The following is a 26347-nucleotide window of genomic DNA, read 5'->3' as shown; positions in this document are numbered from 1 at the left end:
CTCACACTATTTAAGTCACAGGGAACCATCTTATATTACACACAGGTACAATCACTACCCTCATCTATCTTTAGCCTTTAACTGGTGTTTCCTCGAGACAAAATGTAACCATTTTCAAAGACTTTGTTGACCTGCAAGGTTAACTAATAAATAATATTTGTATAGGATCATGTCTAACAAAACTTCAAGTAAAAATGTTGATTTTAAATTTAGTTTGATAATTATATATGGAGTACCCATCATGACCTTCAGAAAGAAACAATGAGTTTTCACACTGGATTATTCAAATATTTTCCGCCTTGAAGAGTTCCACTTGTTGGACTATTTTCTCTTCACATCCGCCTGTGCGCTTTCTTTGGCCCTTATCTTGCCCTTTGGAAACTAACTTAATAATTTTTCCTTTACGCAATTTTTCCTTGAGAGATGCGTAACTACAGGTTCTGTCCTACCCCTGAAGAGTCTTCCCCTTATGTATTAAACATGTTCTGTGTGTTTCAAGTCCTCTTATCGTCCTTGCCACTCATTTCCTGGAGCACGCCCTTTTAAATGCATTTAGGGAAATCATCCACTTCTGCCTCCCCTGTGAAGAGCAAAGTGGGACTATTACCTCTCCAATTTAGGAGTCATATCCCTAGTAATGAAAACTAAGACTATATCGGGTATTTTGGTAGACTCTTCTTGATCGTGACAGGTATTACTCACACACTGCAGTCAATTTAGACTTTCTAAACCCTGATTTGGGCAATCTACATATTCATTATTGTTTCCAAGCTTTGCATCATTAAGAAAAAAAAAAAGCATGATTACTTGTGTCCTCATCCAATCAAGTCATTGATAAAGATAATGAACAGGCAAATGGATTTTAAAACATACAGTCCTGAAACAGGTCCCTGGCAACCTTCTATAGGTAGACATGGGCAGTCAGTGCCAGCAAGATATCACCTGGTCCTCAAGCTTCAGTCTGGGCTTTAAGTAATCGCTGGAGTGTCACCGGACAAAGCACCATCTTGGAAGGTCTAGGGAGGCTCTTGGTGAGCTGTACCTTTCTAAATGCTGTTTTCGGGGTTTGTTCTAGAATTTTTCTAGAAATAAAAAAAATTAAACTCACTACTCTAAAATAGATGAAATCTGTCCCAGCCTTATTTATTATTCATTTAAATTGAAATAGTTGGCTACCTCCAATGTTGCAGCACTGAAACTATTGTCTGAAATCCATCAAGGACTCTTTTTAATCCAAGGGAATCTTACTTCTTATCTAATGCTTATATTTCTGTATTATCACCTAAGAACATAAAAAACATTGTCCTCCCTGAAAAAAATGTCAAGGTCCCATAGAGGTAGATGAGGAACATACCGGGGGAAAGCTTCTATAACAACACAAGAGAAATGTGTTTTTAATACCACTAGTCACAGTTTACTGGGTCAGTGACAGGTGGGAAACAGAGGACATGGTCTGTGCTCATTACAATTAGTTTTACAGAAAAAGTGAGTCTAGTGCTTATAGAAGGTATAAATCTCCACATTCAAGGGACGAAAATGGACATAGTGCTTCAAATTGGTTTCTACCTTATGAGACATTATCTGGTTTTACTTGGATTTTGCATATGACTTGGGACTCTCTGACAAATGCTCGGCATACATAAAATGTGGTCATACAATTATGCTATATTTATCCAGGGTTTTGTTCTGAGGAGTTCAGAGAACTTTGTAAATAGCAAATTAAGCTTGGAATGGCACATCGGAGAGTATGGGATTAATCGAGTGTAGCTGAGGGGCCTGACTGATAACAGACCTGTTAAATCCAGATCACCGCTTTTAGTAACATGTAATTTATACTGAGTGAAATCTCTATATAAACTAATACAAGATACGGATGATAGGCTTTACATTGCCCAGTTATTATTGCTCACAAGAGGTTACAATACAAGGAAATAATACTAGAAAAGAAACACAAAATTAATTGTTTGGATATTCCTTTCTTTTTTTTTTACCACTCTAAAGAAATGAATTTATACTTTCAAAGGGTAAAGATGAGGAATATTCTTCTGTTCTTCTTCTTTGCCTTTGTCAATGTTGAGTTTTTCCCTGTACCTTTGCTCCTTACTTCTTAGGCCCTCATCGCAGGCTTCTCAACTTCTGTCCTTAGGAACATCTGATCGCCACCCGTGTGAAATGATTGTAGGTTGCTGAATGCACCATTCAATCTTGTGCCTCACTAAACAGATCGGGATTTACATGATAAACAGACCCCTGTTTGTAAACATTTATTCTAGTGTAGTTACCGGTGTGTAATTTTGTGAGCTAAGGCCAACCATGTAAACATTTGAAGTTGAGAAAAATCAGCAGAACAAATTAGAAGAATCTGAGTGCCTGGGTAGGCTGGTGACCTAAGAAGTAGGATTAGGTAAGAGGTAGGATGGGTAGGATAAGACTATAGGTGGCAACCAAGGCAAAAACCAATGGCAAATGAATTCTAAACGTTAAAAAATCCCTAAACGGTTCTGCTGAGAAACTACTCGTAAAACATTTGTTGTAATTTTCACATACTGTTTTCAAAGGGCCTTTGCTACAAGAACTGTTATGAGGAATTTACAGAAAACCAATAGCAGGAAATGGTGAGCCCGATAGAGAATATAGTAAAATATAAAAGCAGAATAGGAGAAAAATAAGCGAGCTGTAAACTAAGCTGCAGAAATAGCTGCCAGCAATGCCTCACACGAAGCAACAAAAATCGCCAGGGAAACAAGGCAAATTGATTAAAGAAGATAAATTGAACCAAGATGTAATTGGCATATTAAATACTAAACCTACATGTGTTCAAAAACTTTTGAAAAAGTTACGCTAATTGTCGACAAACATGTTTTTTGGCAAAAACCTGCTTCGCTTGGCAACATTCCGAATAGCATAGGTGAACACATGTTAAAAATATTTATACTTACACATCTTAAGTATTCTAAAAATGTACCACAACCCACATTTTCTAATTAGAATAGGTATTATACACACTGCTTTGAATTGTTTTTGCTATTTTCTTTCACTTCTCTGTGTAAACATCAACCGAATCAATGTGAGGTCAGATAATTAAGTTCATGAACTCAGCCTAGAAAAAGTGCTGCCCACCCTATTCCTAAATATAACTCTGGTCACCCTAAAGCACCTCCCCTGGGAAACGATGCACCAGTGCCAGCACCTGGTCTACCCTTCAAAGCACTTTTTCTAGGACAAGTTCCTGAAGTTAATTATCTGACTTTGTATGACAACAGCTCTGATGATCATTCCAGAAAATGATTTCCAAAATTGCTCTGAAGGGTGGATTAGGCACTGGCGTCCTTACACAGCTTCCCTAGGGGAGGACTTTGGAACTTTGAAGGTAAATGTGGCAATTCTCAGCAACGAGGCATGTAGCACTTTTTCTAGGATGAGTTCACGAACTTAATTGTAAGGCCTCAACAGTAGACCGTATCCCCAGAGTTGTTAATGTATTTCTGTGTCACTTTTTCCTTGGATTACATAACTTTTGCTTTCTTATTTCTAAAACAGGGGATTCAGATATCCTTTGTAGCCCTAGTTCTCAAAGATTCTAGACTGATATTCTAAGTGAATTCATCTTATTCTTTCAAATCTCTCTCCCAAATTCTTTTTTTTAATGGAACACTCACGATGTTAAATTGCTCTCCCAAGGCATAGAAGTAAAAAGAAAACACCAGGGTCATGATCAAAACAAGTCCATTCTTCCATATTTACTCCTTCATGCCGAAATGATTTAGTAAACACCTGTTGCGTCCCAGGCACCCTTGGATGGACTGTGGTGATCCAAGGTTGAACTAAACACATTCACTGCCTCATAAACTTCACTACAGTGAAGGAGGCAGGGAGAAGACGGGACAAAAATATATCAAGAAGTAAATACATTATATAATATGTTAGTAACATGTTCTAAGAATGAAAAGTAAATCAGAGAGGGTGGGAATGACTGGGGAGATAGAGCGGATTACAACTTTGTATTGAAAAGGCTTCACCAGTTAAGACCAAATGAGAGCCAAGATCTGAAAGAAGTTGAATATCAATAAAGTGGCAATAAATAAATAGTGAGTAGGCATCTTTACCCTTTCTCTGGGGTTTTTAAATTGCACGTGCTATCTTAATCATACTCTTGCTGTCTTAAAATGTTTTGAAAGTGTTTCCCTTAAACTACTCCAAAATCAACTGGGATACTTATTCAAAATGCAGATTCCTTGGCTCTGGGAATTTTGAGATTGACGCTGAACCGAGAAATCTGAATTTTGTAATAACCACACCGTTCACTACCTATAATTTTAATCCACATCAAATTTGGAGACACACACAACAGAAATAACATGGTGAAAACATATAAGCCAGTTTGTTTTTCTTGGCAATTTCCAAATATGTAAGCTATTATTATTTCTTAGCGTCTCCATTCTTTGAAATAATTTATTATTTCTGTCTAACTCTGGCTTGGTGAAGTAATGGATATGTTACTTACAATGATCTCATCATTCCACATTGGAAACATACATCAAAATATCATATGTACCCTGTAAATAGGTACAACTATTATATACCTATAATAATTAAAAAAAATAAAATAACATGGTGGTTGCCCTATCCTGTTTTTATTCAAACTGTTGAGGCCCAGGGCTCATATGCACAAGTAAACTACTAGTCTGGGAACTCAGAACGTTCACATAGTTTTCATGGCTCTTTCGAAATAAAAGTAATCTCTTGTGTTTGGAGGCAAAGCAACAAATAGAGAAAGTCCCTAAGGACGTGAAGAAGGGCAGCAACTTCATCACAACTACCTGGACATTTGCCGCGCTCTGGGTCAGATGTTCCAGGATAAGTCTGTCACACTGCCCCGTGAATTGGATACTGATCTACTGAGTGTGGATGGGAGAAAGGCTGTTTGACTGACACCACGCTGCCTCTCTTTAATTTTCTAAATTTCAGATGGCAAGATACTACCTTAAAAAAATGACCTGGCTTTTTCTGAGCTTACCCTCTCTTTCTGACTCTAATATCATCACAAGCACAGCAGCATAAATAACATGAATTTATTATTTCAGTGTCCACAGGTCAGAATACTGACCTACAAGCTCAGCTGAGTCTCAGATTATGAATTCAACAAGGCTGTAATCCAAGTGTTGACAAGACTGTGGTCTTTTCTAGAGAATCAGGGGACGAATGTCCTTAGACACGCTTATATTTGTGGGAGTGAGAGTCCTCACTCCCTTCTTAGCTGGCGATCCGGAGCTGTTTCAGCGTTTGGGGCTGCTCACCTCTTTTCACTTGCAACCCTCTTCCTTCCTCTTCAAAGCCAGCAGTGGCATTTTGACTTTGCATTTCCCCGACCAGAGCTGAGAAAGGTTCTCGACTTTTGATGTCTCGTGCAATTAAACTAGACTTTCCCAGATAATCTAGGATAATTGCCTCATTTTAACACCCTGACCCTTCATCACATCATACAGAAGTTCCTCTGACACACAACATACAAGTCTCGTTTGACGTGTAATCACACAAAAGTTCCTTTGATACGTATCATATTCATAGGATATTAGGATGTGGACATTTTGGGGTGGTCATTATTCTTCCTACTACACAGTGTTGACAAACTGTAGCCCATGAGCCAAATCAGAACTGTCGTCTATTTTTGTGAACTACATATTGTTGGAACACAGCCACTCTGATTTGTTGATATATTGTCTGTGGCTGCCTTTACACCAAAGCAGCATATTTGAGTTTTGTGACAAAACCATTATGGCTCTTATGCCTGAAATATTTACTATCTGACTCTTAAAAAGTTTGTGGACCTCTGGACCAACAATAGCACAACCATTCTAAAATCTTTTTGAAGAATATCAGTTATGTGTTAGGAATAAAAATAAACCAAATTTCAAAATGTGAGAAGGATGCTTACTCAAGTTTAGGAATTTAGGATATAACAAAAAAAAAAAAATGTAGCTAGAGAACAATTTGTATCTCAATTTCAGCTGTTGGCAGAGCCATCAATCTTCTTGTCTAGTTAGCATTTCAAGACTCTCCATAAAAACTACCAAGAGCTTTAAGCAGACAAAACATCAGAAATCTTTTCCAAACAGATGAAAGGTAGGGTAGGAAAGTAATTTACAAAACAAAAGTATACAAAACCCTCTTTGTAAAAATTATAGGTGCACAGACTGAACTTTTTAAAGCTTTGCCAACTGATTCTCAATTCCTTAGGCTACTAGACTTTATATTCGTGAAAATCCCCACTGGATAATGTTGGAATTCCTTTTATTGTTTCTCACGCTTATCTAAGGGTAACAAGCACATTTATTACAGCCGTCCACTGTGTTTTCCACTATGATCTACAAAGGCCTTGGCTCATGATTAATTTCAGTTTAAAATTAGTTTATACACATGAAACAAATCTCTTAATTTGTTACCTTGATGCTGTTAGTACGCCAGCAAATATGGAAAGGAAAACAAAACCTGCAAAACCAATTCCCATGATTTCTGTTTTGCATATGACCGATTTGAGAAGTACAGACAAAACTGAGAGGTATCTCTCGACCCTGAAAGACACCAGGACCACCCGACCTAGACCATAAAACTGCTGGGCAGAGGGAGAGATTTGTTAACAAGGCAATTACACCGTAAGCCAGGATGGTCCACTGTTTCCATTGGAAATGGAACTGCATTTTATTTGGAAAAAGAATGCATGGTTCAGGCTTGCAAAGCTGATAGCACATGAGATAACTAAGGGCATGGTTTAAATCTTCTAACTCATCTTTAAAAACTGTGATGCTATTCACCTCAGAACATCACAGAAGACCCAGAACTGTCAGACTCACAGGATCCTAACAGTGTGTGTGTGCATGTTTGTGTACACGAAGATCTAATTTACTACAAAATTGGAAATTCCAAATTCTGGGGGGTAGTTACAATTTGCAAATTGTACTGCAATTTGCAAATTTGGAATTTGTGACTACAGTCACATTTAGGTCTTGGGAATTAGTCTCAATAAACTAACTTTCCTTATGTATTACAGAATCTAACAACTGATAAATATAATGCTAACTCGAAAGAAACCTTAAGAAATATAAAAAATGAAATTATTTTCTTGGAAAATATAAATTTGGTATTTCTTAAAGGCAAATGCCAACTCTACAGATCATGGCAATGAAGCCGTAAGACTTAATGACTGGATTGAGAATAGAGTTGTACTAATCAATGACTTACGAGCTAGTTAAAACTACTTTGCTAAACACCATGTAGAATTGCTAGGTTCCATATTCCATTACCTATACCTACTATTCCCAAGGGCGTTATTATACTTAACATACTATAAATGCTATTTGTTAAAATGCCTTTTACAAGAACACGTTTCCTTCAGAAAACGCTAACAGGGTTTTCCTTGGGCTCACTATAACTATTAATCCCCACTCTTCCTTCTTGTTCACATGGTATTATTATGAAACAGATGCGATTTTCAAGTTATTCTTCCTGAGCTCAGGGAAGTGCAGCAGGTACTTTTGATATTAGAAAATGAGTGAAAATATATTAGATATGAAAGGTATGTCATACCTCAAATAGCTCAATTTTGAAGGCAATAACAATGGTTTGATAGATACATATACATATGGATAACTCTGAGATAGATAGATGATAGACAGAGAGACAGACAGAGAGAGAGAGAGAGGCTGATGACACAAACATACATAACGTTGCCCCTTATTATTCACAGGGGATTGTTTCCAGAACTGCTACAGATACCAAATCCACAGATGCTCGAGTGTCTCATGTAGATTTGCATATAACCTATGCACATGCAATTGTAGACTTTAAATCATCTTTAAATTACTTATAAGACCTAAGACAATATAAATGCTATGTACATAGTTTTGATACTATATTTTCATATTGTATTATATTTTATTTTTATAGTTTTTTATTAATTTTTTTCTCAAATATTTTTGATCTGCAGATCAAATCAATGCACACCCTGAGGGCCCAGTATGCCTATGTCTCTATGTACATAGGCTGTTCATAAAGTCCATGTACTAGTTAAAATAGTAAAACAGTAAGTGTATGTATGAAGTTTTTGGCTTGTTTTAATCAACTTCAGTTTCCCTGTTTAAGATCTTTCATTCGCATTTTAGTTAAGATCATTATATAAGATCTATCTATATAGAGAGACCTTTTGGTTTTCTCTGCAATAGAAATAAACTGATACTGGTATACAGGACATATCATTAGAAGACTTATAATAAATATGATATTCAATAAATCAATCATAAGTCTCTTCCCTCAATGAACAACAAAGTCTAAAAATCTAATTTTGGATGCTAAAATAAGTCTAACTATAACAAGCATTAAAAATTCAAAATGGTGAACCAGAAGGCTTTTTTTATAGTATAGAGTAAATAAATATATAGTACAGTGAACAGTGAAGTGGATGTTTTAAATAGATGGAGTCCAGCGATACTCAGCTGTGTAGGTGGAACTGGGGTGTCCTCTGAGGACACACAGTGATGGGCACCCAAGCGGGGAGTTGAAGTAGGAGTGCTTGGGCCTTTCTCCCTCCAAGAGTAAATCCTTCCCCTTCTTCTCCCTTCCACACCCCCTTTTTGTAACAGATTTGTCTATATAGTCAGAGAATGTGTGTGTGTGTATAAGGAATCTGGTTATTTCACTTACTCAAAATCTTGCAAGACACAGAATTAATTCTGTGTGACTTGTGGCAATGACCTCATCATTCCTGTGTGCTGACTTTCTTTGCCATTCCAACATTGCCTGGTCCACAGTAAAATCTGACAATCCTACGCTATGTTTTCCACATGCAGAAAGCAGATGTTTTGTATATTATTTTTTTTTTTTTGAGACAGAGCCTCAAGCTATCCCCCTGGGTAGAGTGCCATGCCATCACAACTCACAGCAACCTCCAACTCCTGGGCTCAAGCGAGTCTCCTGACTCAGCCTCCCAAGCAGCTGGGACCACAGGCGCCCGCCACAACGCCCAGCCATTTTTTGGTTGCAGCCATCATTGTTGTTTGGCGGGCCTGGGCTGGGGATTCGAACCCGCCACCTTAGGTGTACGTGGCTGGTGCCCTAGTCACTTGAGCCACAGACGCCGAGCCTTGTATATTATTTATCTCTTTTCTACGTTGGCTGACAAAATATAATCCCCATAGAGAAAAGAGGGACTCCAACCTTAAAAATGTTCATTTCAAATAGTTTTATTTAACTAAAACAGTCAGACTGTTTAATCAAAATTATTTTTGAGGTTTCTCTTTTTTCAACTGTTCAAAGAGTCTCTTCTTTGACATGTTCTTTAATTCTAAATAATAATTTCATCTTTACTTAGAAAAGTCTTATCAGTGTTCTTTGTCAGAGTGTTTTCTGAACAAGAGGCAGGGCACAGATTCCAATCTGATGTGCTGTTTCAATAATTCTCTAAAATGACGCAGGGAAATGTCTCTTACTACCTTTCACCAACACTTGTAACTGTCCAGAAAATATAATAATTAAAACAAACAAATAGATAAATACTTTCATTAAAACCTTTGAACACATGAATAAAGTCCTGATTCAAAAGCAAATGCTCAGGTGTTAAAAGTATCTTCCACACAGTTTTCCTTGTGGTGAGGAGATTGGTGCTATACTAAGGTAAGAGCAGGTAGATATTATAGAAATAAAACACATTCTTGAGGTTAGATAGAACCAATATGGTTAAATTCTGGCAGAAGCCGGAAAAGACCTAACAGTTTAAATATTAACCATGATGTTTGAAAGTTATTGCAGAGAGATTTGAAGTTTTTATTAAATAATCTAGAAAGCCCAAGGCTTCATAGTCAAAAGTGGTTCACGGGATGATGAGTACAATTCTTCTATAAAATGAAGGTTGATTTCTTGGGGAGAAAATCAGAAGTTCAGCAATAGCAGAAAATACAAAAGTTTTGCAGCTGAAAGGCTGTGAGTATAAATTTGGTTATGTCATTCATCAACTATATGAACTTGGGAAAATGACATAATTGCTTTTTGCTTCCAGTTATTATTATTAATTTTTTGAACTTCATGGAACTTTGCAAAGAATAAAAAAAATATATATAAGCACATGTAAAGCATGAGAGTGCCTTATTTTAATACAGAAGTATAAAAGTCTAGGAAGGAAGGAGATGATAGGAATTACCTTCCTTGCTCTTACCCGCCAATTATTTAAGTATTTAAAGTGAACGTGCAAAGGAGAAATGGAGACCTGAAATCTGTAGGTCGGACTCAGTAAGTTATGAGGCATTTCTTGTCATACTGGAGCAGCCAGGTTCTTACAAGAAAACTTTCCTGTTCCTTGACTTAGTACTTTAAATGTCATCTGATATGCCTCCCCCTGAGTTAGTCATCCCCTCTGTCCCATGTTTACAGCTTTTGCTGCTGCATGTGACTTAAATTCAGTCTTTCTTCCCTATCAAATAGTGAGTTAGACTCTTATTCACTTGGTTTTCCCCAGTGCCTAGCAGAGAGCTTGGTAAAGATATGTGCACTGAGGGTGGCACCTGTGGCTCAAAGGAGAAGGGCGCTGGCCCCATATGCCAGAGGTGGTGGGTTCAAACCCAGCCCTGGCCAAAAACTGCCAAAAAAAAAAAAAAAAAGATTTGTGCCCTGACAAACAGTTTATAAACTATTTTCTTAGATGAATTAAAGGGAATTTTATCACAAACAAAAGCATTGAATAACATGGCATTCTGTTTCTATTCTTTGTGACTATAAAGTCAAGAAGATGTGTTCTGGTCTTATCTGTAAAAAGAACGACAGGTAACACTCTTTAAAAGGTAATTCCAAAGCAACCCAGTGCCACGTGGATGGTACTTACATTAGCCAAATGAGCCAGTTCTATCTCCAGAAACGAATCGGTCGTTTTGGGTTCAGGCCTTATTGTGACCACGATGATTTTGGAATTAACGACAGTATAATTTCTGAAACAGAGTAATTATAATTAAAATGAGAAAAGATTGATGGAAAGTATCAATTCTTATTAGTCAGTACATTTTGGGATGAAGTTAAGTAAATGCATCCTAAGCAAAAAGAAAGGCATCATAGTTTCATTCATGGGAAGTCGAAGTAGATCTACCATTATAACAAAACCTTATGTGGCACCAGAGACCTTTGCGGGGGTTGGGCGAAGCCGCTTTACCATTTTAGATGCAGAAAATATGAGAAAAACAACAGCACTGAGGCGCTTTCTATGACTTAAATCCACCTACAAGACTAATGGACTGCGAATTCAAGTCTTCAGGCCATCTTTGAGTGATTCTAATTCGTTTATCTCAAGGAGTACCTAACAGTTTTGTTCTCTGGGAGATCAAATACTTTTCTAGCAAAGTGATGTCTTGGCATTTTCTGGACTATCCCAAAATGCATTAGGATAAATAATTACAATGTGGAATAACATGAAAGCAGTGCAATTTACAGAGAAATAAATGCTGTTGCTCATTCTGGACCATCATTCATTGTAGCCGTAGAGATTTATAGGCCGCTGCCTATTCTCAGTCTAATAAACATATCCGCCTTTTTAAATATCCTACGAAGAGCAGTTAATTCATAAAGAAGTTATTTTAAATAAAATCATATATAAAACCTACAAGAAATTGTCTATGTAATATTTACATAAAAGTGAACCAGATTTTTCTTGCAGGTGTTCATCCACAATATGTAAAATGCTGCCGATCACCAAGTTTTTAGAGATTTAAAGATTTGATTACACATTTAATTATTTCAAGAAATACTGTGTGTGTGTATGTATACATGTACCTACACACATCTACATATATATTTTCATCCCTCCTCCTTTTTGATTTGAAATAAACCACCTGCTCTTCCACAGAACACGCAGTCTGGGGAACTCACACCAGGGATCAAAGACAAAATCATTTAATTATTTTCTTCTTTTTTGTGTTTTTAAGGCAGTATTTACGGAAAATAAAATCCACCAATTTTAAGTGTACAACTTAATGCTTTGTAAACTACCAAGCAAACACGTATCACAGCGAAGTCAGACCACCAATCTCTCACCTAAAATAGCTTCCTGGAGCCCTTTGCACTAATCCCCTCCCGCCTGTCCTCTTCCATGTTCCAAGGCCATCGTGGGCATGCTGCTACTATAATTTTGGATTGTCTAAAACTTCAATTAAATACAATCATACAGCACATAGAGAGACTTTAGTGTTAGACTTAAATTGCTCAGTATAATGTTTTTCAGATTCATCCATTTTGTCTGTTTTGTCATTGAGTAATATTCTATACTATGGTTAACCCAAAATTTGTGATCTACTCATCAATTAAGTTATCAACCCTTTGGCTTACATTTTTTAGCCTTTACGAATAAAGCCTATCATGTGTGGCTCTTATTGATAATTGTCATTCACACATTCTGCATTTTCGTGTCTTAGGTGAGCATGCGGGGGTGGAACTGCTTCATCGTGTTGTAAAGACACGCTTGATTTTATGTTTTCTACAGGGCTTGTACCACTGAAGTCATAGAATTCTGATATGATAAACTTTGAACCTTGCATTCTTTGTGATAATACTTTCTTTAAGGAAATGGTCTTGGACCCAAGATTTAACCAGAAAAAAAAAATGCTGAGCTATTTCACGATTGGGAAACTTTACTTAGGAATAGTAACCATTAGTATATATTAAGATGAATTACAATTTTAATCCATTCCTCAGGAATGCAGTAATTGACAAATAATAAATTCTTCAACACTTAGGAAGTTATTTAGCCTCACAGTAAATAATAATAAGCAACAAAGCACAAATCTATTTTGTTTTTCTTAGGGGGAGGTGGTTGCCAACAGAAAGAGCTACTTAACTAGCCTTTGTTTCATTTACTATTAAATTAGTTAATTGAAGTTAAGATGCCTTGAGGAGGATATAAAACTAAGCTCTAAATGGCAAGCTCCATTTGTTAAAATACGCTTTCTTGGTTCTCTGGGAGTAAAAGTGATCAAAGAATAGATGAAATTAATAAAGGTAAGAGGTTATGCTAGGTGATTGATCATTACAGCAGAGATGGCAGGCCTCCCAGAGAATGACAAAGTGTACCCGGGTTGGAGTTTGGGGTAATGCCGACCTTGCACCATCAGAAAAATTAATGAATGTTTCTCTAAGATGTCAATCACTCATGAATGAACATGTGCAAATCCCTCTTTCAGATCAGCCTGAATAGTTCAAATTCTGATTTTGTTACTTTATGAAAGTATTGATGCTTCACTAAGATTCCATCCAACTTTTACTCTGATTTTGTTTACAATCTTATTTTTCTGCATTAAGCCCAATCACTGCTAATTTTAATTAACTTTAGGTAATTTTTATCCTAGAAAGTTATCTGTATTATTTTTAACTTGCACGTGTGGATACATTAGTGGAAAACATAAATATGGGTATGCTACATAGGGTTAAGCTATGTAGGACATTCTCTGGCTTTGGGAAGCAAAGTAGCTAAGATAAACAGTCATCTGTAGGTCTGTTACACTGTAGGGCTTCTCAGTATTCAGCTGGCTTGGTGGAGAAAGTCTGGCTTTTGGTAAATCGTGTGTCCACATGCTTGTGTGTACAAGCATGTTGTAACACATCTGGAATACACTTGAGAAAAGATGTGTGGCAATGCCAATTTATTTATGCATATGGTTTCATTCAACTCAGTTATGTGAGGACCTCTCCTTCCCCTGGTTCCACTACACAGGAGTATGCCCCTACTTCTAACACAGGATTCATCAGTTCTATGTGTATCTTCTTCGACAAAAGTATAAGTTCAGTGGGGGCAAGATTCGTACCTATCATTTTTATATCCTCATTTGCATCATTCCTGGAAAATTTTAGTACTTAAAACATGTTTGAATGTATGGTTGAATAAACACGCACTAAACACCATACCAAACTTTCTGCCAAGTTGATTTAAAATGTAATGTCAGTCTCACAGCCTTAAGATGCTTAACAGAGGAAAAATAAGCCATTGTACATTATGCAATGGCCCTCTTTTAAAAAAGTGTATAGTGTACAAAATTATATTTAATCTATTCCATCAATTTATTCTAATTTGCATAAGTGACTAGCTGGCTGCTGATATGCTATGTCAAGCTTTGTGATCCACTAATGCTTCCTGGCTGGGTGCACTTTGTATTCACTGCTAGGAAAGCAGATCTTACAGCCAAATTGATTTCATGACTAAAGTAATAAAGTTTTTCTCCTGTCCTTGAGATTTGTGCTAGTTGGTATATAAAATATTTAAAAATATGTGGAGTTCATCAGTCAAAGAAGATGCAACTTATTCTTCACAATTTTTGCAGAGTCTTGGGGCACATGAGATGTATCTTGAAGAGAATTTTAAAAAATTGATTAAAAATGCAATCCAGGCTGGATAGGTAGTGATTTGTACCTATAATCCTAGCATTTTGGGAGGCCAACAAGGGAGGATCTTGATGCCAAGAGTTCAAGACCAGAATAAGATCCCATCTCTAAAAAAAAAGAAAAAAAATACAAATCTTAGCTGCACATGGTGGTTCACTTCTGTAGTCCAGTTTCATGAAATGCTGAAGCCAGAGTGTTAGGAATGCCAGATGGTATTCAGGTAGCAAGGACGTGGCTAAATGCAGAGAATGGGAGCCAAAGTGAAGGTAGGAACCAAATTACAACTGAAAATTGTTTCTTGATAGGAACATACACAGTAAGGAGTTTCTTGTCACCTTTAATTGACCTAGGGCTCATTACCATCTACTTAGGACAGCGTGGGGGCAACGTTCAGTGAAGGATTCTGGGGAAGACACAGGAGTAGAAAGGGAAACTGTTACATAACTGACCTGTTATATAACCAGTTATGTGATCTGCTCTATAACCACAACCTGCAGATCACCTCAACGGTGAGAAATGGAAGCCAGTCCGGCCAGGAGAAAGGCAGGACAAAGCAGTGAGCACGTAAAAGACAGCAGTGTGTTCAGACTTTCGGGCCTTGGGCCTTCCCTCACCCAGGTGGACCGACTTGTCCCTCTTTCTCTGGAACAGAATTTCACTTTGTGTCATTTTGTGGACCTTCCTGTTTCACTTTCACTTCCTACAGTTTCTCTGGTTTTCCTGTAACATGTTTGTGTGAGATTGCTCTGCATCTGTGACTACTCTGTCACTGGCTCAGCTCGGCACCACTACTCATTCTCGACACTGGGAACCAGGGGACCAGAGAACATCCACACAGGCCTAACAAGAAGAATCGTGAGCCATTCAGGAGTCAGAGGTCGCAGCAAGCTGTAGTGATATCACTGCATTCCAGCTCAGGGGACAGAACAAGACTCTGTCTCAAAAAAAAAGAACAAAGTAGCTGTCTACAAAAGACTTGCTTTGAATATAATGGCACAACATACACTGAAAGTGAAATGACAGGAAAATGATAACCCATTTAATGATAACCAAAAGAGAGTGAGGTGGGCATCCTTATATCAACCAAAAGAAACCTTAACTCAAAAATTGTTAAAAGAGACAAAGAAGGACATAATATACTCACAAAAGGTCAATTCACATGGACAGTGTAACAGTTATAAATACACCTAACAGCAGAATACTCAAACATCTAAAGCAAACATTGACAGCACTGAAGGAAGATGTAAACAGTAACACAATCATAGCAGACTTCAACACCACATTATAATAATGAATAGATCACTAGACAGAAGACAAATTAGAAAACAGAAGATGTAAACAATCTTAGAGACCAATTGGATCTGACAGACATCCACAAACACTCCATAAGACAGGATGATAACACATTTTTTCTGAAGTGAAAACTGAACATTCTCAAAGAGAGATCACATGTTAGGCCACAAAACAAGTCTTAACAAATTTGGAAGATCAAAAAATTATGCCAATTACCTTTCTGACTCCAGTGGGATGAAACTAGGCATCAAAAGCAAAAAGAAAACTTTTCACAAATATGTGGACATTAAAGGACACACTCTTGAATAGCCAATGGATCAAGAAAGACATCCCAAGAAATATTAGAAAACATGTTGAGATAAGGGAACGTGAGATACAGCACATCGTTACTTATGGGATGTGTTACGAATAGTGTGAAGTGCGATGTGTATAGCAGTATACAGTATATTAGAAAAGAAGAAAATGCTCAAATTGTGAACTCATCTTATACCTCAAACAACTAGAAAAGGAGCAAAAGCAAAAGTTATAAAAAGAAAGAAAACAATAAATATTAGAGCTGAACGTTTAAAAAAGTAGAAAAAAGAAAAATCAACAAAACTAATGATTTTAAAAATTTACAAAACACTTAGGTAGACTAAGAGAAATCAGACAAGAAGGAGGAGATGTCACACAAACAAAAAAAATGATTGTAAGGAACGACTATGAACAATCAATCCCCTGACAACTAACAGGGCAATCTAAAATCAATAGATACTATTTTTGAAAAATATCATATAACTTACCAAGACTAAATCATCAAGAAATGAAATTGACCTACAGCTAGTGAGAAGATTGATTAAGAAGATTGACTCATTGACTGAATGAAAAACCTCTAAACCAGCAGTTCTCAACCTACAGGAACTGTATTAAAGGGCAGTGGCATTATGAAGGCTGAGAACCATTGCTTTAAACAAAGAAAAGTCCAGGAAACCAAAAGCCTTCATTAGAGGATTCTATAGCACATGTAAGGAAGAATTCACAAAAAACCTTCTCAAACTCTTCCCCAAATTTCAAGAATAGAGAAGATCATTACATTCTAATATCAAAATCACACAAAGATACTTAAAAATAACAACAACACTGTATGGATATCCCCAATGAACACTGATGCAAAACTCCACAATGAAATACGGGCAAACCGAATACAGCAACACATTGAAAATATTATACCCTATGCCCAAGTGGGATTTATTCCTGGAGTGCAGGAATGATTCGATATATGAGACTCAATCAATGTAACCCGTTACATTAACAGAAGGAAAGACAAAAGAACAAAAACCACTCGATCATCTCAAGTTAAACATGTGACTAAGCCAATATCTTTATGATAAAAACACTTCACCCACAACTAGGAATAGAAAGAAATTGCCTCATCATGATAAAGACAATATACACAAAACTACAGCTAACATCACACTTTACGGTGAAAACTGAGAGCTTTCCCTCTCAGATAAGGACCAAGATAAGAATGTCATTGCTATTCAAAACAGCCCTGGAAATTGTAGACAGAGAAATTGGGCAAGCCAAAGGAATAAAAGGCCCTCAAGTTGGAAAGGCAGAAGTCAAATTATCTCTGTTCTTAAATGGCATTATTTTATATGTAGACAAATCTAAGTGTCACACGCACGCACACACAACCTTTTATAAGTAATAAACAAATGCATCAAACTTGCAAAAACTCAGCGCACAAAAGTCAATTGTGTTTCTATACATGAACAATCAACAATCCAAAAAGGAAATTAAGAAAATAATTTCATTTAAATAGCATCAAAAAGATAAAAATGCTGATGAGTAAACTTAATGAAGGGGGCAAAAGACACTGAAAACTGTAGCAGAGAACTGCCAGCCCCACAAATGCAGCCAGGGAAGGGAGGGTGGTGCCTGTGGCTCAAGGGGTAGGGTTCCAGCCCCATATATTTTGGCCCTGGCCAAAATCTACCAAAAAAAAATTGCAACCAGGAAAAGATGCAGTGAAAACATGGTAATGGCTCACTGTAAATTATTAAAATTATTATAGTCTTTTTACACTTTTATATCCATAGTTCATGTACCTTCAAAAAATTAGAGCTTTCCATATTGTTTTAAATGAATCCTTCAAGTTAAATAAAACTAAATAAAACAGATGATTTCATGTATTCTGGGAATTGAGAAGTTCATCAAAATCTTTAAGCTAAATACCTTTGCTTTTAAAACTAAAATATAAAACTAAACTAAACTAAAACTAAAATCTAAATGTAGACCTGCCATTTGATCCTGCAATTCCTCTACTAGGTGTATATCCAAAAGATCAAAAATCACTTGGCAACAAAGATATTTGCACCAGATTGTTCACTGCAGCTCAATTCATAATCGCCAAGTCATGGAAGAAACCTAAGTGCCCACTGACACATGAATGGATTAATAAATTATGGTATATGTATACCATGGAATACTATGCAGCATTAAAAAAGATGGAGACTTTAACTCTTTTACGTTTACATGGATGGAGCTGGAAAATATTCTTCTTAGTAAAGTATCTCAGGAATGGAAAAAAATACACAATGTACTCAGTACTACTAAGAAACCAATTTATAATCAGTCACACTTTCATATGAAAGATGAATCACAACTATGGCCCAGGATGAAGGAGGGAAGGGGAGGGACCAGGGTAGGGAAGGGGTGGTTCAATAGAAAGAGGGTTAATGGTGGGACCACCCCTATGGAGCATATTCCAAGGGTACAAGTCAAATCTATCAAGTATAGAACACAAATGTCTTAACAGTGTGATTAGGTAAATGAGGTGAAAGCTATGTTAATTAGTAGGATGTAAGCACTCCAATTTGGACAAATAATCAACACACTAAATCTCACAAAGGCATAAATGTATTCATGATCTATGTATATGTGACTTAATAAAAAAAAATAGTATCAGCTAACAACTCCTAAAAAGTAGGGTTGAGTTTACTTAGAGCTTTGAAATTGGTCAGAATATCAGGTTTGCTAAGACTAGAATTACAAAACTGCTAAGTGATCGGGGATTTAAGTTCACTTTTAAAAGATATGGCCAAATTAAGTCCAAATTTTATAAACGATTCACTGATATAATTTTGTAACATTTTATACTGTTAGTCATTCCAATTTGTTCTCTGTGGATAATTTAAATTGTTAATATTTTCATGACGACACATTCTTTTGGTCACAGAATTACAATATTTCACCAAATAGTAAAAGTGAAAAGCAAGGTACAAAGTTTAGATCCTGAAGTTAAGATTGTGTGTTCTTTTGAGAGTTGATGGCTTCAGGTCGGTTGCCTTTGGAATACATTGGTGTAAAAGTGACCATGTCTTAAATTTTCTATTATTTCCCATATTATTTAGTTCAACTTCTTTTCTCATTTGTGTTTAATTCTTACAATATTAAGAGCTTTAATGGGTTCCATTTCCTAAATATATAAAATTTCAGCATCATTTATCTTTATTAGATTATGTACTTGACAGGATTTTCCTTTATCAAAATGTGTTTCTTTCTTAAAAGATAATTTTCTAACCACTATTGGCTTATGAGAATATTGTAGATCTTATTCATCTGCATTTTTCATGGCATTTTAATAGTAGAGTGGACTTTACATATAATCTTAGTTCTGTTTTTCATAATATATGTCATGTTAATTACTACATAAAATTCATTTTTTTACAAGGCTGCATTTTTCCGTTTTCCTTATCAGGAAATCTACACACTGCTCACATTCTTAGAATTACTGTGATTTTCTCATGAAACTAAAGCTTGTCTTTATGAAATGAATCAGAGAACGGATTGTTTACAACCATTTGTCAATTTCTTGGCTTGGGTGTATATTTGGATATACTTTTCTTTTTCCTTAGAGATAATTTCCGTAAAATAAGTTCTTAGAGGTACAATTGCTTTATCAACGACAATGCATTTTTAGGTCTCTTGGTATTATCAAATTGGCCTCCAAAAATGTTACACATGATTACTTGTATGGTTCATCTTACAAGGGTACAAGTGAATCTTTCTAAGAGTAGAATATAAACGTTTAACACAATAACTAAGAAAATGACATAAAGGCTATGTTAACCAGTTTGATGAAAATATTTCAAATTGTGTATGAAAACACCACTCTGTACCCCATGATTGCATTAATGTACACAGCTATCATTTAATATAAAAAAAATTCTCACAGCAGTTTATGAAATTGCCAGGCTAAGGATGTTTGGGAAATTGGGATATGAGTCGGGTCTGTGTATTACTGTCTTACCTCTCTCAAAGGACCCCAGGGCCCGGGCTGGCCAGCCTTTGCCTGCTTGGCATGTAAGTAGTCAGGAGGAAATGAGGGGTGTGACAAACTTAAACCTTTGGTTAGGAACACTGGGCCAAATTCAGAGCTTCCTGAGACTGCCTCTACAAGGCCACCTGCTCCAGGCTCTTGCAGATTTTCTGCAAAAGGTACCTTAATATCCCCACACTACCATAGAAGTCCGTGGGTTACCTGGCTTAAAGGAATCAGTATTAGCAGCATAGGGGCAGTGAGATGTAATAGAAGAGTCCAGGTTTGGGCAGACAGAAGATGAGTCGGATTAGAACTATTATTGATAAGACATGTGATCTTAGGCGAGTCACTTAAGCAATAAGAATCTCAGTTCTTTCATGGATAAAATGAGAGTGCTGGATGAAACTAAACTTAAATAGCACTTGCAGCAGTATTATCCTCTGTGTCTGTACTTTTTATCTGTAAGAAATTATTCTGAAGAAAAAGAAGGTGAGAAGCTGAGAAGAGCACTTATTTAGTTTGGACTTGAGTGGACCACATTTCCTTCAATTGAAGAAACAATTTGAATCTAGCTTTAAAAAAGAAGAGAGTCAAACAGTGAAATAAAAACCACCCCTAGAAGGGCAAGTGAATGTCTACTAGGGTGAGAGAAGAGAAATACCTAAATAAAAGCATCAATATACAAAATTATCATGTCTTTTCTGCGAAGGAAAATTTCTAACTTCTATTCAAAACATGACATAAAGTCTACCTTTAGAGTCCTTGCAAAGGATATTATGAAAAGGACTATAACAAAATGTAAGATTTCTAAAAACCTAACAGTTAAGCTAACACTATTCTGTGTATGGAAAACTTGCCTCTAAATATTTCAACGAATAACTAGTAAAATAATCACCATGAAAATTGTCAGATAACAACTAACCATAAAGAATACATTTGCTCATTTTTTTCATGTGGAATAAGAAGATACTTCCTTTTCTGCTGTGTTCAACTCATACAAACGTATACAATAAATCAATATACATATTTTATTCTGTTCCTAAAATATTTTCATAGTATAAACACTAAATGTCTGTGTACTTTATTGTTTAAAATGGTTTATATTAGATATTTTATCAAATGGAATAATCAATTATTACCACAAAAATTCCTCGACCATTTATTATTTATTAAGGACTGTTCTAGAAGTCTTAATAGGAGAGAAAATTTTAAAGAATTAATGCAGTATCATTAGCAAGGCTGACACTCAGTAAATGTTTGGTGACTGAAAGAATCACCCTTGTCAATTAAAATGTGTATTCGTATATTCTTATTTAGCAGATCTACAATTGGTACATCTATCACTAAAATTTTGGAAGTTTTTGTTGAAAAGGAGATAAACAAGCTTGAGAATGTTTCCTGATCACCTTATATTACTACATGAGATAAGAGAAAATAACAAGTCAATGCCAGTATTTCACCTTTCAGAGAGTATTTAAATAAGTTGGGGGGTCACGGTGTGTGACACACCTTTGGGGGGTGGGACACAACTATAAGAGGGACTTTATGTAACCCATGTGATCAATGTAAACTGGTTCTTTGTATACTCAATGAATCCCCAACAATAAAAACAGTAAAAATAAAAAAATCCAACAAAGAGTACTTAAATAATTCATCTGAGAATTTTACTGTCATTATTTCTAGTCAATGATCTAAATATGAGTTTAGTTTTCCTAGACTCATTTACTGAATTACTTCACAAATAGAAAGTACAAATAGGTAAAAATATTTGTAATTCTTATATGGATGTCACTAAGGATTTCCTTCTAAAGAATATGTAGAAATCTCCATGACAAAAGTAGATTTTTTGAAGTTGGAAAGAACTTTAAAGTTCAATTCCCACATTTTACATATAAAAATATCAGTGACTTTTTTGTGTGTCACAGGTGGTGTTCTGGAAGATTCTCCTTCAGAGAGTTCTCTGCTATGCCCATTAAGTCACCCATACCCTCTCCATAAATCTACCCATAAACTGTAAGTGACAAACTGCCTCTACCATGATTTTTTAAAAGTATATGGAACATTAACTAAATGCTTCTTTTTATTTTTACCCAAGGGTGATATTCCCCAGGAAATTTCCAATTACCTTGACTGCATAAATTTTTGAAAATTGGAGTATCTTCAGTTCATTCTATGAGTTCTATGACATTATACAGAACAAGATTAGTCATCACAAAATTTAGCTGGATATCGAGGAGGGAAACTGATAATCTAAATAAAGCATATTATGTCGAATATCATATTCGTATTCACTGTACACCTCAGAAGTAAGGTGTTTCTGTTCTAAAGTTGAACTGAAGGCAGAGGATTGCTGCTGAGTGACTGACAAGTTTATAAAACTCTTGTCATGTTAAATTGAAATTAAAACACAGGTCACCTGATTTTAAGTTAGTGTCTGGTCTAGAAGTCTTAAGAAAAGAAGCTTCACATAAACGGACTCCCTGTGGAAGGTAAGTGCCTAACTCTGATTATCTGGGCACTTACACTTTAGCACAACTCTCTTCAAATCAGCATTCACAAAGATTATAGAGGCAGTATATCTATGAATAAATTTTTTTGTGTGAGTAACTGTACATACCAATGACTTTTAATGAAATCAGCAGAAAAGGTGAGAGTATGTTTAATTAGTTTTGAAATGTTTTTATTAGCAAAACAAAACCAGATATAAATCTATCCAAATTCAGAAAGCCGAAATTTCATCCAAAAGAAACGGAGTTTTCACGGAAAACTCTCAACTTCTAATGGTTTTCTATAGGGCTGAAAGAGAACCCACATTGCATCCAAAGGGGCTCGCGATGACTCACCATCGATATTTATCATGTGCTACCCAGAAAATTTTTCTGCAAAAAGTAATGACCAGTCACTGCTGCTTCCTTGGAATTTACTTTTCTGTTGGACTGAACTCTGTTTTTGTTTATTAAACTATTTGTTGTGCCCTGGGTATAACTGTACACAGCTTTCATATTCTGTCCTCCTTAAAAACTTAAAGCTTTATTTATGAGAGCTTGAGAAAGGGCTCGGTGCAACTGTGGCTGGTTTAACAAACATGCAACTTGTCTCAGTCCTCCAAAAGGAGGTGACACGTGGAGGAAACAGATCATGGTGAGAGATAACAACATAATCCAAAGAGATGTGAATAATATTTTCTGTGAGATTTGTTGAAGGACTTAAGACGGCCGAGCAAATAATATTTGTTGGTAGAATTACTATTCATAATTTCTTCTAATGTCTGAGAGGAGAGAAATCACTGCATTTCTTTGAGAAATAGTCCTCTAAATGAACAACAGCACTTTTTTGTAATGTAGTTGTAATTGTTAATTTATTTGAAAGTAATTCGAGACCTTGTGCAAATAAAGGAAAAAGTCATGTTCTCTCAGTCATCCTGACACTCTTCAGTTTTATGTAATGTTGATGAGCAGAACATTAACTACAAATAAAGGGGGGAAACATTAATTTTATAACAACCCGTTCTATTATGTGGATTTGAGCTTTTCATTTCTTACTTTCTTGTTTTTTGTTCCAATCCAAGGCAAGTCACGATTAGTGACAACAGAATTGCAGGGCTATAATAAGACACCCAAATTTTCTTTTCTAGTTGTTTTTAAATGCATAATATGCTAATAACCTGTTCATTAAATTAGTATTTTCTATTTGATTTCAGAAAAAGCCTTTTGTATTATCAAAGCTTGCTTGACTATTTTCATAGAATGAGCTATAATCACATCTTTGAATAATTAACAAAGATTACAACAGCTTATTGCTTTGTCGCTTACCTCAAGGTGGGCAAAATTAGATCTAAGTTTTTGTATAGGACTGCTCCAAGAACAAATACGGAGGATTCATCTAATTCTAGAAAGAACAAAATTGATAACATTAGCAAACTGCAAGAAAAATACTGTACCTTATAAAACTTTAAAGCATTAATTACAAGGGCATTCCACACATGACGCAAAGAGGAAGCTGGGCAGGAGCAGTGCGTCCCTAACCAGGTACAGGAGCCTATTAGTGCATCCCTAACCAGGCACAGGAGCCTATACACTCCCCCGGGTTCAGATGTATTTTTGATGGTTTCGTGTTACAAAGTAACTTTCCCTTACCAGGCTAAGACAGGAAGCTGCTTTAGTTTCTGTTGAAGACTTTTGATTCCCCACCATACCGGGAAAGAAAGCTAGTTATCTTTTATAGCACTGCTTTTTAAAGTCAAAGTCTCCAAAGTGAGAATTCAGACCATGTCACTTTTCAAAAGAGCCCGTAGTAGTAGAGCCTACTAAAGATGTTCTTTAAACTTAGTATTTTCTTAACTTTGTTTTTATATGCCAAAATAATATCTTCATACCAAAGCAAATCTTTACCGAGGCTGAAATAAAAGTGACTTGCATGGAAAATTCAATGCGTTTCAATACCTAACTTAAAATATTTGAACTATCTGGCCACAGGCTTTACACTGGGACAAGATCATCAGTATTGAAACTTGACTATGTCAAGTTCAGGGTAATAATTAGAACCTTTTTGCTTTTTCGTTGCAATAGATACTTTTTTCCCCCAGTAAATTCAGAGACTTAGAAACCAAGTATAAATTATTTTATATTAACAAAATTAGTTTAGGGTCGTCATCAGTACCAATTGTTTTCACATTGTTTAATGCATGAAGGTTTATACCTAGTGTCTCATTAAATGACCTTGCCAGGAATGTTTTGTTCAAGCTCCAATCATTTCATATATTTACCTTTTGATGACACGGGAGTGAAAATGCTTTTTGGAATGACTACCCTATCTTCTGAGTTTCTTGCCCAGTCAACCATTCCCTTCCGGCCTTTCATTGGGAAGTTGATGTCTGTTAGAACAGAGGCTGCAGGAAGTTTCTGAATGCTAGCCACTATTTAAAAAGAGAAATAATAATGTCAACTAATCTTGTTTTATTTTTTAGCGTAATCAAAATTGATCAAATTACACCTTGCAGTATGTTCAAAATAACATTTCAAGTCATCAGACCAACAAAATAGATGATTTCTCATTTTAAAACAATATTTTTCATTAAGGTGGGTGATTCTTTCACTTATCAGTCTAGGTTTTTGTTGCTTTCAAAAGGAATCATAAAATGATGGCTAATGATGGCATGGATATTCTAAGATGCTCAACAGGTACTTTAGACATAGTCTGTCTCGATCCCCACTGTTAGGAGTTCAAATGTATTTCTGTTAAATATTTTGGTTAACACCCTTGACCAACAGACTGACATTTGCATGCAGCTCTGAATTTTGTCTCGAGAACAGATTTTCTGCATTTTCATTAGAACAAATATTTTCATGGAGCAGATGAGCCACTCTAAAGATGCAGAGAAAAAATCCATATTGCTCTGGGAGACAGATCTGTCAGAATCTAAACCAGAAAGTACTGATAAAATCATAATTATAGTACCAAAACATATGCAGACATATCCATCAAATAGATTAATAATAACAAGACAATATTTAACACTTCCCCCTCAAATTGAAAGTAAAAAACCATTGAAAGTATATGCATTAGTGGAGAATTATGTCTTCCCTAGCAAGAAATATGATATTAAAAATCAAAAATGATACATGTTTAGTAATGTCTGAATATATTTTTATTATATGCAATAGTTATATGTAAATTTATAGTGCATATAATTTTATTATATATGTATAATACAACTGGGATGATAAATTCTTAAGCACTTACATATCATGTGCATTAGCAATTATGAAGTGTAATTTGTAAAACTTTTACATAGGTCCACATTTGTTCCACATTAAAGCTTCAAGTGTCCCTGGGAGGATTTAAATGGAAAATTGAGGGGGCAAACTGTAAAAGCTATCACAATGGAAAAGTTAAAATTAAAAAAAAAATTAGGCTCTTCATAAACAGATTTCATTTGAAGGAATTTATAATTTAATTGAGAGTATGAAAATTAAGAATTCAACAATATTAGTTGTATAAACATATTACTGTACCACTAATTTAGTTTCCAATTAAATTGGTTATGTATTATTGCATCATATTAGTGCAACTGTATTTTATTAAAGCTCTTTCAGGCTATTATGTAATCCATTATCAGCATAGGATGGAAATTCATTTGACTTGTAATTTGACATACTAAGCTTAAAAACATATTTTGTAACTAACTGTTAAAGAAAGAGGGTATTGAATAATACGCAAATGAGTTATGGATGTTAAATACTGTTTCTGGGTAACAGCTGTAACTATTTTAGTTTCTTTTTTTTTTTTTTTTTTTTTTTCCGGTTTTTGGCTGCTCAGGATATAGAATTGTAGTCTATTGCCTGG

The 26347-nt window shown here is 35.6% G+C and overlaps 1 protein-coding gene across 2 annotated transcripts in view; it reads right to left on the bottom strand.

Moving 5' to 3' along the window:
- Positions 1-26347, bottom strand: part of ADGRB3 (adhesion G protein-coupled receptor B3) — a 734763-nt gene that overhangs the window by 313043 nt on the left and 395373 nt on the right. For both annotated transcript variants that reach the window (XM_003789674.1, XM_003789673.2), the window contains 3 exons: positions 24768-24917; positions 23815-23890; positions 10868-10970 (listed from right to left, as the gene is read on the bottom strand). In XM_003789674.1, coding sequence (XP_003789722.1) covers positions 10868-10970; positions 23815-23890; positions 24768-24917 — 329 coding nt within the window. The remainder of the gene's footprint in view (positions 1-10867; positions 10971-23814; positions 23891-24767; positions 24918-26347) is intronic.

Source organism: Otolemur garnettii, unplaced genomic scaffold, assembly GCF_000181295.1.
Source record: "Otolemur garnettii isolate 467f Iridium unplaced genomic scaffold, OtoGar3 scaffold00035, whole genome shotgun sequence".
NCBI classification, from domain to species: domain Eukaryota; kingdom Metazoa; phylum Chordata; class Mammalia; order Primates; family Galagidae; genus Otolemur; species Otolemur garnettii.
Note: the sequence above shows the minus strand (reverse complement) of the source record. Positions and strands in the feature narration are given on the sequence as shown.